The 19380-nt window shown below is 44.8% G+C and overlaps 1 protein-coding gene across 3 annotated transcripts; it reads left to right on the top strand.

Annotated features, from left to right (window-relative positions):
• Positions 1–1581: 1581 nt before the first annotated feature.
• LOC109869080 (cytochrome P450 3A30) lies at positions 1582–18727 on the top strand. Of its 3 annotated transcripts, none has more exons than XR_004205284.1 (14): positions 1582–1944; positions 4291–4384; positions 4516–4568; positions 5259–5358; positions 5439–5552; positions 6101–6189; positions 6283–6431; positions 6749–6876; positions 8890–8968; positions 10184–10344; positions 10493–10719; positions 12201–12363; positions 13060–13222; positions 14674–18727. XR_004205284.1 is itself a non-coding variant. In XM_031804096.1 (13 exons), the coding sequence occupies exons 1-13, from the start codon at positions 1874–1876 to the stop codon at positions 14767–14769; spliced, it is 1524 nt and encodes a 507-aa protein (XP_031659956.1). In that variant the 5' UTR covers positions 1582–1873; the 3' UTR covers positions 14770–18727. The 3 variants fall into 3 exon arrangements, 1 of the variants encoding a protein (XP_031659956.1); XR_004205285.1 differs by lacking the exon at positions 14674–18727 and adding an exon at positions 13474–13488; XM_031804096.1 differs by lacking the exon at positions 13060–13222.
• The last annotated feature ends 653 nt before the right edge of the window (positions 18728–19380 follow it).

Genomic DNA, 19380 nt, shown 5'->3' with positions numbered 1-19380 from the left:
GGCTGGGGTAAAGGCGGTTCCTGTTGAATACACACCAGGGCTGGGGTAAAGGCGGTTCCTGTTGAATACACACCAGGACTGGGGTAAAGGCGGTTCCTGTTGAATACACACCAGGACTGGGGTAAAGGCGGTTCCTGTTGAATACACACCAGGACTGGGGTAAAGGCGGTTCCTGTTGAATACACACCAGGACTGGGGTAAAGGCGGTTCCTGTTGAATACACACCAGGACTGGGGTAAAGGCGGTTCCTGTTGAATACACACCAGGACTGGGGTAAAGGCGGTTCCTGTTGAATACACACCAGGACTGGGGTAAAGGTGGTTTCTTGTGAATACACACCAGGACTGGGGTAAAGGTGGTTTCTTGTGAATACACACCAGGACTGGGGTAAAGGTGGTTTCTTGTGATTACACACCAGGACTGGGGTAAAGGTGGTTTCTTGTGAATACACACCAGGACTGGGGTAAAGGTGGTTTCTTGTGAATACACACCAGGACTGGGGTAAAGGTGGTTTCTTGTGAATACACACCAGGACTGGGGTAAAGGTGGTTTCTTGTGAATACACACCAGGACTGGGGTAAAGGTGGTTTCTTGTGAATGCACACCAGGGCTGGGGTAAAGGTGGCTTCTTGTGAATACACACCAGGACTGGGGTAAAGGTGGTTTCTTGTGAATACACACCAGGACTGGGGTAAAGGTGGTTTCTTGTGAATACACACCAGGACTGGGGTAAAGGTGGTTTCTTGTGATGAGGGAATCGTAGGTAGCTCGTTTCAGCTAGTTGTGTCTTGTTATTGCTCAAATCAAAATCAAATATTATTTGTCACATGCGCAGAATACAACAGGTATAGGCCTTACCGTGAAATGCTTTCTTACAAGGCCTTAACCAACAATGCAGTTCAAGAAATATAAATATTTACTAAATAAACTAAAGTAAAAACAAATGTAAAGTAAAAAAATAAAATTACATAACAGTAACGAAGCTATATACAGGGGTACCGGTACAGAGTTAGTGTGGAGGCTATATACAGGGGTACCGGTACAGAGTTAGTGTGGAGGCTATATACAGGGGTACCGGTACAGAGTTAGTGTGGAGGTTATATACAGGGGTACCGGTACAGAGTTAGTCGAGGTAGTTTTTACATGTAGGTTGGGGTAAATTGACTATGCATAGACAATAGACAGTGAGTTGCAGCAGTGTAAAAACAAAGGGGGGGAGGGTCAATGTAGATAGTCTGGGTGGCCATTTCATTACTTGTTCAGGTGTCTTATAGCTTTGGGGTCGAAGCTGTTAAGGAGCCTTTTGGACCTAGACTTGGTGCTCCGGTTCCGCTTGCCGTGCAGTAGCAGAGAGAACTATCTATGACTTAATTTACATTCCTGTGTCAATCATTTACATTCCTGTGTCAATCATTTACATTCCTGTGTCAATCATTTACATTCCTGTGTCATTTGTTTTACTTCTGCCCGCCCCTCTCCCTCCCCAATAGAGAATGATAGAGGCCTATAATGACCAAAAGGCGTTTTAGCACCGTTGAGGGCTTCCACCATGCCTTTGCCATTTTAATGTAGTCAAAGTACTCATCTGGTGGGGATTTCTACATGTTGTAGCCTCAATGGTGCTGCCCACAGTGTCATAGAAGCTATAATGGCACATATATAAATATGAGTCCTCTATCTATCTCTATTCTCTCTCTCTGCAAAGAGTCGCCCGTTAACCCTCAAACTAACGAATAGCCCTTTAAAAAGGTGGAAGTAAAATAATTACACCATTCCTTTGTGGACCGCCATAATATTACAGAAGAAGAAGAGAGAATTACAGGTCGGTCAGAGCCTACGGTCAGAGTCAAAAGCGCAACAGAGCGGAGACACGATGTGGTACTTTCCTTCGTTCTCCACAGAGACATGGACTCTGGTAGCGATACTATTTGCTATCTTCATGTGGTAAGTACCTTTTATTAGAAAAGGTTAACAATCATGCTTTCTGTACTAACCTGCTGTTGAGAAAAGGACAAAATGTCCTTAATATATCTACAGTAATAATGGAATGATAGTGTTTCACATTATTTTTTCCCAAAAATGTTATTTGGCCCACACACAATTGTATTCTAATGGTGAAGCCTTCTTATTGTTCAAAGAAAGACAGGCTTGGTTGGGGCCAGCAAATCTCTTGTTGTCAAATTGACTGGGGCCAGCAAATCTCTTGTTGTCAAATTGACTGGGGCCAGTAAATCTCTTGTTGTCAAATTGACTGGGGCCAGCAAATCTCTTGTGGTCAAATTGACTGGGGCCAGCAAATCTCTTGTTGTCAAATTGACTGGGACCAGCAAATCTCTTGTTGTCAAATTGGTTGGGGCCAGCAAATCTCTTGTTTTCAAATTGACTGGGGCCAGCAAATCTCTTGTTTTCAAATTGACTGGGGCCAGCAAATCTCTTGTTGTCAAATTGGTTGGGGCCAGCAAATCTCTTGTGGTCAAATTGAATGGGGCCAGCAAATCTCTTGTTGTCAAATTGACTGGGGCCAGCAAATCTCTTGTTGTCAAATTGACTGGGGCCAGCAAATCTCTTGTTGTAAAATTGACTCGGGCCAGTAAATCTCTTGTTGTCAAATTGACTGGGGCCAGCAAATCTCTTGTGGTCAAATTGACTGAGGCCAGCAAATCTCTTGTTGTCAAATTGACTGGGGCCAGCAAATCTCTTGTTGTCAAATTGACTGGGGCCAGCAAATCTCTTGTTGTCAAATTGACTGGGGCAAGCAAATCTCTTGTTATCAAATTGACTGGGGCCAGCAAATCTCTTGTTGTCAAATTGACTGGGGCCAGCAAAACTCTTGTGGTCAAATTGGCTGGGGCCAGCAAATCTCTTGTTGTCAAATTGACTGGGGCAAGCAAATATCTTGTTGTCAAATTGGCTGGGGCCAGCAAATCTCTTGTTGTCAAATTGACTGGGGCCAGCAAATCTCTTGTGGTCAAATTGGCTGGGGCCAGCAAATCTCTTGTTATCAAATTGACTGGGGCCAGCAAATCTCTTGTGGTCAAATTGGCTGGGGCCAGCAAATCTCTTGTTATCAAATTGACTGGGGCCAGCAAATCTCTTGTGGTCAAATTGGCTGGGGCCAGCAAATCTCTTGTTATCAAATTGACTGGGGCCAGCAAATCTCTTGTGGTCAAATTGACTGGGGCCAGCAAATCTCTTGTTGTCAAATTGACTGGGGCCAGCAAATATCTTGTTTTCAAATTGACTGGGGCCAACAAATCTCTTGTTTTGACAACAAGATACAGTTTTTTGTTGAATTGTTACACGTAGTACCTTTTAAGTTGAGAACATCACACAGTAGTAACATGTTCTGTTACAGCGTAAGCCTATAGGCAGTAAACTATACAGCTAAATACATTATATGTAAACATTACATAGCCAACAAGAATCTCAAGTGATGTATGTTGTGTTTTATATTGTATCTTGTGTGTATTATCTATACTTTAACTACTGTGATTTGAAATATTACTGTATAATCTATTATTACATTAACTAAATGAGAACGACTGCTCTCTCTCATTGAGGCCGACCGGGGTACTGCGGGCAATGTTTTCAGTAAGTAGCATCTCCCATTGTAGTCAATCTTAATGGTCAATATTCATGGATGTAAAAACAATTCCGAACACAATCATGGTACGAATACTTGCTTCTATTTCAGATTTATGTCCTTTAACCAATTATTTTTTATTATAAACTGGGTGGTTCGAGCCCTGAATGCTGATTGGCTGAAAGCCATGGTATATCAGACCGCATACCATGGGTATGACAAAGCATTTATTTTTACTGCTCTAATTACGTTGGTAACCACTTTATAATAGCAATAAGGCAACTATGGGGTTTGGAATGTATGGCCAATATACCACGCCTAAGGGCCGTGTCCTAGCACTCTGCGTTGCGTCGTGCATAAGAACAGCCCTTAGCTGTGGTATATTATCTATATACAACACCCCCCGGGGCCTTTTTGCTGAAATCACATACGTAAGGATAATTTAGTGGCTGCTGGCAGCCTGCAGTACCCCTGTCGGCCATCAACTTGAGATACTCAATGAAGGGGCAGCACTGAGCTAGCCTGCAACTTCACTTCCTTTGAGTGGCTCAAACTGCATACGATGTTTCCAAAAAGTCCTCCATGAAGCAGGATGGCGACACACAAAAAAAACGGTTCCTGGTCTTCAAAAGGGCGACTGAGACTTCACGTTGGAAACAATTGGGTCGTTCTCCTCACTGAATATTTCTCTCTAACCCTATAATAAGGTATGGGTATGCACCTTATGGATTCTTCAAGAAACTCGGCATCCAGGGACCTAAACCTCTCCCCTTCATAGGGACGTTTTTAGAGTACAAAAGGGTGAGGTTACTATTACATTAATACTACTACTTCTGCTTTTGTGTAGTGTGTTGCTCGAACTCACTGGGTGTCCATATAGTGTGACATGAGGACCATGAGGACTCAAGCTGATCTCCTCCCTTCTTTCACAGGGTCTCTTCATATTTGACAATGCCTGTTACCAGAAGTACGGCGATGTGTGGGGGTAGGTGTGTGTGTGGGGGCTAGGTGTGTGTGTGTGGGGGGTAGGTGTTTGTGTGTGGGGTAGGTGTTTGTGTGTGGGGTAGGTGTTTGTGTGGGGGCTGGTGTGTGCGGGGGGGTTGGTGTGTGTGTGGGGGTAGGTGTTTGGGTGGGGGTAGAGGTGTGTGTGTGGGGGTAGGTGTGTGGGGGGTGGGTAGGTGTGTGTATGGGGGTAGGTGTGTGGGGGGGGTAGTTGTGTGTGTGGGGGGGTAGGTGTGTGTGGGGGGATAGGTGTGTGTGGGGGGGTAGGTGTGTGTTGGGGGATAGGTGTGTGTGGGGGGGGTGGGGGGATAGGTATAAGGGGGGGTTGGAGTGTGTGTGAGGGGGGGTAGAGAGTGTGTGGGGGGATAGGTGTGTGTGTGGGGGATGGAGTGTGTGTGGGAGGATAGGTGTGTGTGTAGGGGGGTAGAGTGTGTGTGGGGGGTGGAGTGTGTGTGGGAGGATAGGTGTGTGTGTAGGGGGGTAGAGTGTGTGTGGGGGGATAGGTGTGTGTGGGGGGGGGTTGAGTGTGTGTGGGGGGATAGGTGTGTGTGTGGGGGGGGTGTGTTTGTACAAGTATAGGGGAACTATGTTTTCAATGCTCCGGTGAATTATTTGTAATCTTTAATCATTCTTAGTATTTAGTAGTTATTTTAGTATTTTGTCATTCTTTTAGGTTATTTGATGGCAGACTGCCCATAATGGGTGTGATGGACACAGCCATGATCAAAACCATCCTGGTGAAGGAATGTTACTCTGTGTTTACCAACAGACGGGTAAGTAGAAATACCCAAACAACCCTAACCTCTCTAACCTTCAGTCCTGATCCTAACCTCTCGAACGTGTGTGTGGTCAGGACTTTGGGTTGAACGGGGAGCTCCACGACGCTGTAACAACCGTAGAAGACGATGAGTGGAAGAGAATCCGCAGCACTCTGTCTCCCTCCTTCACCAGTGGACGACTCAAAGATGTAAAGACACACGTACATGAATGTACACACACAGCACTCAGGGGTTGTGGAGCCTCTCTAGAGTACGTCTAGTGGAGTATACATCCAGCCTCTCTAGAGTACATCTAGTGGAGTATACATCCAGCCTCTACAGAGTACATCTAGTGGAGTATACATCCAGCCTCTATAGAGTACGTGTAGTGGAGTATACATCCAGCCTCTATAGAGTACATCTAGTGGGGTATACATCCAGCCTCTATAGAGTACGTCTAGTGGAGTATACATCCAGCCTCTATAGAGTACGTCTAGTGGAGTATACAACCAGCCTCTATAGAGTACATCTAGTGGAGTATACATCCAGCCTCTATAGAGTACGTCTAGTGGAGTATACATCCAGCCTCTACAGAGTATGTGTAGTGGAGTATACATCCAGCATCATTGAGAAAGCTGTTGACCTGGGCTCCCTATATCCAGCCCTGAGAAAAGATGAGCTTCAGAATCCAGGATGCAGAACAAATGTGAGAATATGTCTAGTGTAGCAAGACTATATGTATCTTATTTTTTGACAGATGTTCATGATAATGACTCAACACTCCAGAAACCTGGTGAAGTTTCTGCAGAAGAAAGTGGACACTGACGAGGTCCTGGAAGTTAAAGAGTGAGTATGGGTAATGCAGTTTGTTAAATGCGCGAATGAGGCAGTAACATTACATCTTTCTCATGCATTTTATTGTGTGTGTGTGTTTCCCAGAATCTTTGGGGCCTACAGTATGGACGTGGTGGCAAGTAGCGCGTTCAGTGTTGACATTGATTCTATCAACCAACCCAACGATCCCTTAGTTGTCAACGTAAAGAAACTACTCAAATTCAACCTGTTAAATCCTCTCCTAATCTTAGTAGGTAAGCTGTGTGCATGTGTGTGAACATAATGTAGTCCCTGTATCTCTCTGATGTAGTCAAAGAGGAATGACATGCCTTTGTAGTCCCTGTATCTCTCTGATGTAGTCAAGGAGGAATGACGTGCCTTTGTAGTTCCTGTATCTCTCTGATGTAGTCAAGGAGGAATGACGTGCCTTTGTAGTTCCTGTATCTCTCTGATGTAGTCTTGTTAATTAAGCAATGTATTTTTCATTTCCATGTACAGTGTAAATTGATTAATTGATGAACCTCTTCTTGTTTCTTCATTTCAATGATCTTCTCTCCTTCTCTCACTCCAGTGTTGTTCCCGTTTATGCGTCCGCTCCTGGAAATGTGTAATGTCTCTTTCCTACCTGCTGGTGCTATGAAATTCTTCTATTCCTTCCTGAGGAAGATCAAAGCAGAGAGGAGCAAGAATGTACACAATGTGAGCTACAACCCTTAACCATAACCACCTACCCTTAACCTAACCACCTACCCTAAACCTAACCACCTACCCTTAACCTAACCACCTACCTTAAACCTAACCACCTACCCTTAACCTAACCACCTACCCTAAACCAACCACCTACCCTTAACCTAACCACCTACCCTAAACCAACCACCTACCCTTAACCTAACCACCTACCCTAAACCTAACCACCTATCCTTAACCTAACCACCTACCCTAAACCTAACCACCTACCCTTAACCTAACCACCTACCCTAAACCTAACCACCTACCCTTAACCTAACCACCTACCCTAAACCTAACCACCTACCCTTAACCTAACCACCTACCCTAAACCAACCACCTACCCTTAACCTAACCACCTACCCTTAACCTAACCACCTACCCTAAACCAACCACCTACCCTTAACCTAACCACCTACCCTAAACCTAACCACCTACCCTTAACCTAACCACCTACCCTTAACCATAACCACCTACCCTTAACCTAACCACCTACCCTAAACCTAACCACCTACCCTTAACCTAACCACCTACCCTAAACCTAACCACCTACCCTTAACCATAACCACCTACCCTAAACCTAACCACCTACTCTTAACCATAACCACCTACCCTTAACCTAACCACCTACCCTAAACCTAACCACCTACCCTTAACCTAACCACCTACCCTTAACCTAACCACCTACCCTAAACCTAACCACCTACCCTAAACCTAACCACCTACCCTAAACCTAACCACCTACCCTAAACCTAACCACCTACCCTTAACCTAACCACCTACCCTTAACCTAACCACCTACCCTTAACCTAACCACCTACCCTAAACCTAACCACCTACCCTAAACCTAACCACCTACACTTAACCTAACCACCTACCCTAAACCTAACCACCTACCCTAAACCTAACCACCTACCCTAAACCTAACCACCTACCCATAACCTAACCACCTACCCTTAACCTACCCACCTACCCTAAACCTAACCACCTACCCTAAACCTAACCACCTACCCTTAACCTAACCACCTACCCTTAACCTAACCACCTACCCTAAACCTAACCACCTACCCTAAACCTAACCACCTACCCTTAACCTAACCACCTACCCTTAACCTAACCACTTACCCTAAACCTAACCACCTACCCTTAACCTAACCACCTACCCTTAACCTAACCACCTACCCTTAACCTAACCACCTACCCTTAACCTAACCACCTACCCTAAACCTAACCACCTACCCTTAACCTAACCACTTACCCTAAACCTAACCACCTACCCTAAACCTAACCACCTACCTTACCCTAAACCTAACCACCTACCTTACCCTAAACCTAACCACCTACCCTAAACCTAACCACCTACCCTAAACCTAACCACCTACCCTAAACCTAACCACCTACCCTAAACCTAACCACCTACCCTAAACCTAACCACCTACCCTAAACCTAACCACCTACCCTAAACCTAACCACCTACCCTAAACCTAACCACCTACCCTAAACCTAACCTATCCTGATGCCTAGTCACTTCAAACTGCATGGGCTCTACAGTGCAACCATTTTACTCACATATGCTCCTAAATATGTAGCTGTGCGTATATAGCTTCATTCTTGTGTATTTTATTACTCGTGTTGCTATTTTTATATTTATTTAACTATAAACTAACTAACTTAATTATATTTAACTATAAATAAACTAACTAACTTAATTATATTTAACTATAAATAAACTAACTAACTTAATTATATTTAACTATAAATAAACTAACTAACTAACTTAATTATATTTAACTCTATCATTGGGACGGGCTCATAAGCAACAATTTCATGGCAAAGTCTATGTGACAAATACAATTTGATTTCATTTCATTTCCACCCCAACCATACCCCAGTCAGTACTAGGCATAAACCCCAAACCTTATCCTCAACCCCACTGAAGTGGCATCATGATTACTGATAGGTGTGGTGTTTGGTTTGGCCCTGCAGACCAGAGTGGACTTAATGCAGCTGATGGTGGACTCTCAGATCCCACAGGACCACAGGTCCAAGGAGGCTGCACACAAAGGTAAGTAACTCAAAATCATGGACAGGGGTGACAACGGTCATTTTGTGGTTCGTTCTGCGCTATTGTGTTGTGGTTCTCTCTGTACAACCTAATCTCAGAGCGTTTTATATTATTCTACCATTCAAAGGTTTGGGGTCACTTAGAAATGTCCTTGTTTTTGTCCATTAAAATAACCTCAAATTGATCATGAATACAGTGTAGACATTGTTAATGTTGTAAATGACTATTGTAGCTGGAAACGGCAGATTTTTTATGGAATATCTACGTAGGCGTACAGAGGCCCATTATCAGCAACCATCACTCCTGTGTTCCAAAGGCACGTTGTGTTAGCTAATCCAAGTTTATAACTTTCAAGGGCTAATTTATCATTAGAAAACCATTTTGCAACAGCTCAGTTGTCCTGATTAAAGAAGCAATTAAAGAAGCAATAAAACTGTCCTTCTCTAGACTTGTAGAGTATCTGGAGCACAAGTAAAATGGGCCGTTTTATAGCCAATCCCATGCTGTTCTACACATTTTGCAATGAAGTTTATAGAATTTAGCATTGCTATAGTACTCTATTCGTACTCTATTCTACATGCGGCTGAGATAAAAGACCCTGTAAGCCCCCCGCCTTGCAGGGGCTGCTGATGTGTGTGGTATGCCAGTGTTGATTGATGAATGAATGAATGAATGAATTAATTAATCTTATGCTACACAAAGATAAATAACATACATTTTTCTAAACTAATCCAATCTGTTAGTTGGATTTATTCCACCCATTACTGAAATGGTAGGTCCAGTTTAGATTCCAATAGGATTTAAACATCACTTTGCAATCCAGCATAATGTGACTTGATGCTGGTCACTAGTGTCCAACACACAGCGAATACTGGACACCAGCAAAAAACACAGCAAATGCTGATCACCAGCAAAACCACAACAAAGGCTGGTCCCCAGCGAAAACACAATGAAAGATGGGATGCCAGCATAACCAACTAGACCTTGCTGGTCAGACCAGTTTGACCAGCTAGATCATGCTGGTCTGCCAGCATAACCAGCTAGACAATGTTTGTCAGCCAGCAGAACCCATTAGACCATGCTGGTCAGACCTGTTTGACCAGCATAGACAAGCAGAACCCAGCATGGAACAGCATAGACCAGCTTGAAATGTATGCTGGTCTAGATGTTTGGTTTTCAGCATGGCTGAGCGATTGTGTTGTGGTTGTGTTCCAGGGCTGACCGACCATGAGATCCTGTCCCAGGCGTTGACATACATCTTTGGGGGCTATGAGACCAGCAGCAGCACACTGGGTTTCCTATCCTATAACCTGGCAACAAACCCTGACGTCCAGGCTGCCCTGCAGGATGAGATCGACCAGATCTTCCCCGACAAGGTGACCTCAAGCTGCTATTTTCACCCCATTCTGGAACTTTGAGGATTTATGACGTAGCCCCTCTAGTAATTAAATAGGATCTCGATGGCCAAAGGTCACTCAAGTGTTTCCCATGAAGGGTAGTGAAGTTGTGCCTGTCTCCCTGCAGGCTCCACCCACCTATGAAGGGCTGATGCAGATGGAGTATCTGGACATGGTCATCAACGAGACCTTGCGGGTGTATCCCATCATCAGCCGGCTAGAGAGGGTTGCCAAGGCGACCGTGGAGGTGAATGGTGTGACCATCCCCAAGGGAACTGTTGTCATGATCCCAATCATGGTCCTTCACCACCACCCAACACACTGGCCCAAACCTGAAGTCTTCCGACCAGAGAGGTACGGTACATACAGTAACACTCGTCTCTGCTTTACGACTTGGTCGTTTCTCACAAAACTGGAACAAAAAACAGACCATGATGGCGCAGTGGTCTAAGGCACTGCATCACAGTGCTAGAGATTCTGGGTTTAAGCCCAGAATCTCTGTCGCAGCCGGCTGCGCCCGGGAGGCCCATGGGGAGGCGTTCAATTGGCCTAGCGTCGTCCGGGTTAGGGAGGGTTTGGCCGGCAAAGATATCCTTGTCTCATTACGCACTAGCGACTCCTGTGGCAGGCCGTGCACAGTGCAAGCTGACCAGGTCGCCAGGTGTACGGTGTTTCCTCCGACACATTGGTGCGGCTGGCTTCCAGGTTGAATGTGCATTGTGTCAGGAAGCAGTGTGGCTTGGTTGGGTTGTGTTTTGGAGGATGCGTGGCTCTCGACCTTCGTCTCTCCTGAGTCCGTAGGGGAGTTGCAGCGATGAGACAAGACTGTAACTACCAATTGAATTACAATGAAATTGGGGAGAAAAAAGGGGTAAAAAAATAAATGAACCATGTACCAAACATCATTCCTCCAAATGACTTTTTTGTGTATTATATTTTGAAAAAGTAATGTATTCAATTTCATAAAGAACCAAAAAGTCATGGTCTGTTGTTCCTGTTTAATGTGGAATGACCCAAACGCTTGGCTCTACTCTATCCTACTGTACTCTACCATAGTAAAGAACAAATAGTCTCCTCTACTGAGTCCTACTACACAGTTACTGAACACTACCAATTATAGAGACTGTGGAGTTACTGACCACTACTCTAGTTATAGAGTCTGTAGAGTTACTGACCACTACTCTAGTTATAGAGTCTGTAGAGTTACTGACCACTACTCTAGTTATAGAGTCTGTAGAGTTACTGACCACTACTCTAGTTATAGAGTCTGTAGAGTTACTGACCACTACTAGTTATAGTGTCTGTAGAGTTACTGACCACTACTAGATATAGAGTCTGTACAGTCACTGACCACCACTAGTTATAGTCTATAGAGTTACTGACCACTACTAGTTATAGTCTATAGAGTCACTGACCACCACTAGTTATAGTCTATAGAGTTACTGACCACTACTCTAGTTAGAGAGTCTGTAGAGTTACTGACCACTACTCTAGTTATAGAGTCTGTAGAGTTACTGACCACTACTCTAGTTATAGAGTCTGTAGAGTTACTGACCACTACTCTAGTTATAGAGTCTGTAGAGTTACTGACCACTACTCTAGATATAGAGTCTGTAGAGTTACTGACCACTACTCTAGCTATAGAGTCTGTAGAGTTACTGACCACTACTCTAGCTATAGAGTCTGTAGAGTTACTGACCACTACTCTAGCTAAATATTCTGTAGCATTGCTGAACACTACTCTAGTTAAATATTCTGTAGCATTGCTGAACACTACTCTAGTGTTGGACACAGTGCTGAATGCTACTTTGATCTGAACACTCCTCTGTCCTCAGGTTCAGTAAGGGGAACAGAGAGAACATTGATCCCTACACCTTCCTTACGTTTGGGATGGGGCCCAGGAACTGTATCGGCATGAGATTCGCCCTCCAGACCATTAAGCTGGTGACAGTGGAGATCCTCCAGAGGTTCAGTTTTGTCACCTGCAAGGAGACAGAAGTGAGATTACTGATCGTCTCAATGGGATTATTGGTGTGCTTGAGTCTTTGTGTATATGCGTGCAAGTTTTTTACAGACTCTAGTTATAGAGTCTGTAGAGTTACTGACCACTACTCTAGTTATAGAGTCTGTAGAGTTACTGACCACTACTAGTTATAGTGTCTGTAGAGTTACTGACCACTACTAGATATAGAGTCTGTACAGTCACTGACCACCACTAGTTATAGTCTATAGAGTTACTGACCACTACTAGTTATAGTCTATAGAGTCACTGACCACCACTAGTTATAGTCTATAGAGTTACTGACCACTACTCTAGTTAGAGAGTCTGTAGAGTTACTGACCACTACTCTAGTTATAGAGTCTGTAGAGTTACTGACCACTACTCTAGTTATAGAGTCTGTAGAGTTACTGACCACTACTCTAGTTATAGAGTCTGTAGAGTTACTGACCACTACTCTAGATATAGAGTCTGTAGAGTTACTGACCACTACTCTAGCTATAGAGTCTGTAGAGTTACTGACCACTACTCTAGCTATAGAGTCTGTAGAGTTACTGACCACTACTCTAGCTAAATATTCTGTAGCATTGCTGAACACTACTCTAGTTAAATATTCTGTAGCATTGCTGAACACTACTCTAGTGTTGGACACAGTGCTGAATGCTACTTTGATCTGAACACTCCTCTGTCCTCAGGTTCAGTAAGGGGAACAGAGAGAACATTGATCCCTACACCTTCCTTACGTTTGGGATGGGGCCCAGGAACTGTATCGGCATGAGATTCGCCCTCCAGACCATTAAGCTGGTGACAGTGGAGATCCTCCAGAGGTTCAGTTTTGTCACCTGCAAGGAGACAGAAGTGAGATTACTGATCGTCTCAATGGGATTATTGGTGTGCTTGAGTCTTTGTGTATATGCGTGCAAGTTTTTTAATATGTAGGTGTTGAATGTTGGCTTGTGATGGCTTATCTTTGTGTTGTTGACTGTAGTAGCTGTTTGGGTGAGTTTAGGTTCTCAAAACAGAATTAAACCGTAACTGATTACATTGAGAGACTGTGTGGTGCTGTATTCATATCGGTTTTTATATAGACTTCCTGGATGTGTCCTCAGGTTCCTCTGGAGCTGATTACATTGAGAGACTGTGTGGTGCTGTATTCATATCGGTTTTTATATAGACTTCCTGGATGTGTCCTCAGGTTCCTCTGGAGCTGATTACATTGAGAGACTGTGTGGTGCTGTATTCATATCGGTTTTTATATAGACTTCCTGGATGTGTCCTCAGGTTCCTCTGGAGCTGATTACATTGAGAGACTGTGTGGTGCTGTATTCATATCGGTTTTTATATAGACTTCCTGGATGTGTCCTCAGGTTCCTCTGGAGCTGATTACATTGAGAGACTGTGTGGTGCTGTATTCATATCGGTTTTTATATAGACTTCCTGGATGTGTCCTCAGGTTCCTCTGGAGCTGATTACATTGAGAGACTGTGTGGTGCTGTATTCATATCGGTTTTTATATAGACTTCCTGGATGTGTCCTCAGGTGCCTCTGGAGCTGATTACATTGAGAGACTGTGTGGTGCTGTATTGAGTCTTTGTGTATATGCGTGCAAGTTTTTTAATATGTAGGTGTTGAATGTTGGCTTGTGATGGCTTATCTTTGTGTTGTTGACTGTAGTAGCTGTTTGGGTGAGTTTAGGTTCTCAAAACAGAATTAAACCGTAACTGATTACATTGAGAGACTGTGTGGTGCTGTATTCATATCGGTTTTTATATAGACTTCCTGGATGTGTCCTCAGGTTCCTCTGGAGCTGATTACATTGAGAGACTGTGTGGTGCTGTATTCATATCGGTTTTTATATAGACTTCCTGGATGTGTCCTCAGGTTCCTCTGGAGCTGATTACATTGAGAGACTGTGTGGTGCTGTATTCATATCGGTTTTTATATAGACTTCCTGGATGTGTCCTCAGGTTCCTCTGGAGCTGATTACATTGAGAGACTGTGTGGTGCTGTATTCATATCGGTTTTTATATAGACTTCCTGGATGTGTCCTCAGGTTCCTCTGGAGCTGATTACATTGAGAGACTGTGTGGTGCTGTATTCATATCGGTTTTTATATAGACTTCCTGGATGTGTCCTCAGGTTCCTCTGGAGCTGATTACATTGAGAGACTGTGTGGTGCTGTATTCATATCGGTTTTTATATAGACTTCCTGGATGTGTCCTCAGGTTCCTCTGGAGCTGATTACATTGAGACTGTGTGGTGCTGTATTCATATCGGTTTTTATATAGACTTCCTGGATGTGTCCTCAGGTTCCTCTGGAGCTGTTTGACAACGGCTTCATCGCCCCAACGAAGCCCATCAAGCTGAAGCTGGTCCCCCGTGTTGTGGCCCACAGCCAGGATTGAGAGGAGAGGCACAGGTATACAGGACACTACCCTGTTAGTCTAGCCAAGTCGGTTTCTGCTTCAGTCAAACATGGTTGGCATGGCAATGAGTAAATTGTCTAAAGGACAAGGCAACCTTCCTATTGGAAGGGATCGTCTTAGACTCGTTGATATTCCAGGCTTATCCTCTGGAATTAGTACAATTGATTGTTTTTATAGTGAAGAAACTGCCCAACTAGCTATATTACTAAAATATTGACATGTGTAGGCTTTTTGTATCATATTTGCAGGAATCCCTTGAAATTAAGATGCCTCATCTCAAGGGTCATGCAATGAGTATAAAGTGAATACAATATGGACTATTGTAGTAACCATGTGTGTCTTCATTTGTTTTGTCAAATCATTTCTGTTCAGGCATTGAACAACCACAGATCACTAACTAACTTACCTGCAAGAGATTGCTGCAACACAATGTACAACCAATATATAATCTATGACCATGAATGATCTAATGCTTTTACTGATGTTAGATAGTATCCCTCATATAACCCTCTTATAAAACTCACATACCGTGTCCACCAACCCCTCCTGTATATTATGCTTTGCAATAGAATGCCTGAGACTGTCACTTCCTCTGTTTATGCTGTACGGGGTTTTGGAATGTGTTATGTAATGATTTAATCTGTAGTGTAATTCTAACAGTAATACTGCTGGACTGTAGTAAATGTTTTCTACCTGTAAGACTAGCTGCTTGAGTTGAATATGTTCTGTTCCCCAGTCACCTGTACGTTCACCTATTCCCCAGTCACCTGTACGTTCACCTGTCTAACAGTCACCTGTACGTTCACCTGTTCCCCAGTCACCTGTACGTTCACCTGTTCCCCAGTCACTTGTACGTTCACCTGTTCTCCAGTCACTTGTAGGTTTGTCTGTTCTCCAGTCACCTGTACGTTCACCTGTTCCCCAGTCACTTGTACGTTCACCTGTTCCCCAGTCACCTGTACGTTCACCTGTTCCCCAGTCACCTGTACGTTCACCTGTTCCCCAGTCACTTGTAGGTTCACCTGTTCCCCAGTCACTTGTAGGTACACCTGTTCCCCAGTCACTTGTAGGTTCGCCTGTTCCCCAGTCACTTGTACGTTCACCTGTTCTCCAGTCACCTGTACGTTCACCTGTCTAACAGTCACCTGTACGTTCACCTGTTCCCCAGTCACCTGTACGTTCACCTGTTCCCCAGTCACTTGTACGTTCACCTGTTCTCCAGTCACTTGTAGGTTTGTCTGTTCTCCAGTCACCTGTACGTTCACCTGTTCCCCAGTCACTTGTACGTTCACCTGTTCCCCAGTCACCTGTACGTTCACCTGTTCCCCAGTCACCTGTACGTTCACCTGTTCCCCAGTCACTTGTAGGTTCACCTGTTCCCCAGTCACTTGTAGGTTCACCTGTTCCCCAGTCACTTGTACATTCACCTGTTCCCCAGTCACTTGTACGTTCACCTGTTCCCCAGTCACTTGTACGTTCACCTGTTCCCCAGTCACCTGTACGTTCACCTGTTCCCCAGTCACCTGTACGTTCACCTGTTCCCCAGTCACTTGTAGGTTCACCTGCTCCCCAGTCACTTGTAGGTTCACCTGTTCCCTAGTCACTTGTACGTTCACCTGTTCCCCAGTCACTTGTACGTTCACCTGTTCCCCAGTCACTTGTAGGTTCACCTGTTCTCCAGTCACCTGTACGTTCACCTGTTCCCCAGTCAGTTGTAGGTTCACCTGTTCCCCAGTCACTTGTAGATTCACCTGTTCCCCAGTCACTTGTAGATTCACCTGTTCCCCAGTCACTTGTACGTTCACCTGTTCTCCAGTCACTTGTAGGTTTGTCTGTTCTCCAGTCACCTGTACGTTCACCTGTTCCCCAGTCACTTGTACGTTCACCTGTTCCCCAGTCACTTGTAAGTTCGTCTGTTCTCCAGTCACCTGTACGTTCACCTGTTTCCCAGTCACCTGTACGTTCACCTGTTCCCCAGTCACTTGTAGGTTCGCCTATTCTCCAGTCACCTGTACGTTCACCTGCTCCCCAGTCACTTGTAGGTTCACCTGTTCCCCAGTCACTTGTACGTTCACCTGTTCCCCAGTCACTTGTACGTTCACCTGTTCCCCAGTCACCTGTACGTTCACCTGTTCAACAGTCACCTGTACGTTCACCTGTTCCCCAGTCACTTGTAGGTTCGCCTATTCTCCAGTCACCTGTACGTTCACCTGTTCCCCAGTCACTTGTAGGTTCACCTGTTCCCTAGTCACTTGTACGTTCACCTGTTCCCCAGTCACTTGTACGTTCACCTGTTCCCCAGTCACTTGTAGGTTCACCTGTTCTCCAGTCACCTGTACGTTCACCTGTTCCCCAGTCACTTGTAGGTTCACCTGTTCCCCAGTCACTTGTAGATTCACCTGTTCCACAGTCACTTGTACGTTCACCTGTTCTCCAGTCACTTATAGGTTTGTCTGTTCTCCAGTCACCTGTACGTTCACCTGTTCCCCAGTCACTTGTACGTTCACCTGTTCCCCAGTCACTTGTAAGTTCGTCTGTTCTCCAGTCACCTGTACGTTCACCTGTTCCCCAGTCACCTGTACGTTCACCTGTTCCCTAGTCACTTGTAGGTTCGTCTGTTCTCCAGTCACCTGTACGTTCACCTGTTCCCCAGTCACTTGTACGTTCACCTGTTCCCCAGTCACTTGTAGGTTCACCTGTTCCCCAGTCACCTGTACGTTCCCCTGTTCTCCAGTCACCTGTAGGTTCACCTGTTCCCCAGTCACCTGTACGTTCCCCTGTTCTCCAGTCACCTCTACGTTCACCTGTTCCCCAGTCACTTGTACGTTCACCTGTTCCCCAGTCACTTGTCGTTTCACCTGTTCCCCAGTCACTTGTCGTTTCACCTGTTCCCCAGTCACCTGTACGTTCACCTGTTCCCTAGTCACTTGTACGTTCCCCTGTTCCCCAGTCACTTGTAAGTTCGTCTGTTCTCCAGTCACCTGTACGTTCACCTGTTCCCCAGTCACCTGTACGTTCCCCTGTTCCCTAGTCACTTGTAGGTTCACCTGTTCCCTAGTCACTTGTAGGTTCACCTGTTCCCTAGTCACTTGTAGGTTCACCTGTTCCCTAGTCACTTGTACGTTCACCTGTTCCCTAGTCACTTGTAGGTTCACCTGTTCCCTAGTCACTTGTAGGTTCACCTGTTCCCTAGTCACTTGTACGTTCACCTGTTCCCCAGTCACCTGTATGTTCACCTGTTCCCTAGTCACTTGTACGTTCACCTGTTCCCCAGTCACTTGTACGTTCACCTGTTCCCTAGTCACCTGTACGTTCACCTGTTCCTCAGTCACCTGTATGTTCACCTGTTCCTCAGTCACCTGTATGTTCACCTGTTCCTCAGTCACCTCTATGTTCACCTGTTCCCCAGTCACCTGTACGTTCACCTGTTCCTCAGTCACCTGTATGTTCACCTGTTCCTCAGTCACCTGTATGTTCACCTGTTCCCCAGTCACTTGTACGTTCACCTGTTCCTCAGTCACTTGTACGTTCACCTGTTCCTCAGTCACCTGTACGTTCACCTGTTCCTCAGTCACCTGTACGTTCACCTGTTCCCCAGTCACTTGTACGTTCACCTGTTCCTCAGTCACCTGTACGTTCACCTGTTCCTCAGTCACCTGTATGTTCACCTGTTCCTCAGTCACCTGTATGTTCACCTGTTCCTCAGTCACCTGTATGTTCACCTGTTCCTCAGTCACCTGTATGTTCACCTGTTCCTCAGTCACCTGTATGTTCACCTGTTCCTCAGTCACCTGTATGTTCACCTGTTCCCCAGTTGTGTGTAGCCCTGTTAACCTTTTTATATCTGGAGAGAGAAAAAACTATCTACCAACATTCATTTCTCTAGCTGTAACCTATCAAAATAAATAAAGTGGCACACTCCATGTATAAACTCCCAGCAATTTAATGGTCATTTACCAATGTTTCGGCATCACTGTGCCTTCCTCAGGGTAATGTCATGAAAACTTGAACCAGGTTATAAGCTAATATGCTGTAGAAAGAATATACATTTATAAGATGTGTTCATAAAGGAAAATGTGTTCATAAGAAGGGCCTGAGATCAAAATCAATATTCAGACCACTAGGCGTCAATGTTTTTAGATAGTAATCCATAAATCCTACCTGGATTTATGGATTATCAAAGAGAAGGATGCATTACACACAGATTTATACAGAAAGCCCACAGATCAAAATACCTTGCTATGTGCGGATAGTATGCATCCCCTTCCCCTCAAGAATGGTCTACCATTTAGCCAGTTATGCAGGGTTAAACTAATCGGATAGTATGCATCCCCTTCCCCTCAAGAATGGTCTACTATTTAGCCAGTTATGCAGGGTTAAACTAATCGGATAGTATGCATCCCCTTCCCCTCAAGAATGGTCTACTATTTAGCCAGTTATGCAGGGTTAAACTAATCGGATAGTATGCATCCCCTTCCCCTCAAGAATGGTCTACTATTTAGCCAGTTATGCAGGGTTAAACTAATCGGATAGTATGCATCCCCTTCCCCTCAAGAATGGTCTACTATTTAGCCAGTTATGCAGGGTTAA

Source organism: Oncorhynchus kisutch, linkage group LG24, assembly GCF_002021735.2.
Source record: "Oncorhynchus kisutch isolate 150728-3 linkage group LG24, Okis_V2, whole genome shotgun sequence".
Classification (NCBI taxonomy): domain Eukaryota; kingdom Metazoa; phylum Chordata; class Actinopteri; order Salmoniformes; family Salmonidae; genus Oncorhynchus; species Oncorhynchus kisutch.
The sequence above is the reverse complement of the archived record's forward strand: the minus strand, read 5'-3'. Positions and strand labels throughout refer to the sequence as shown.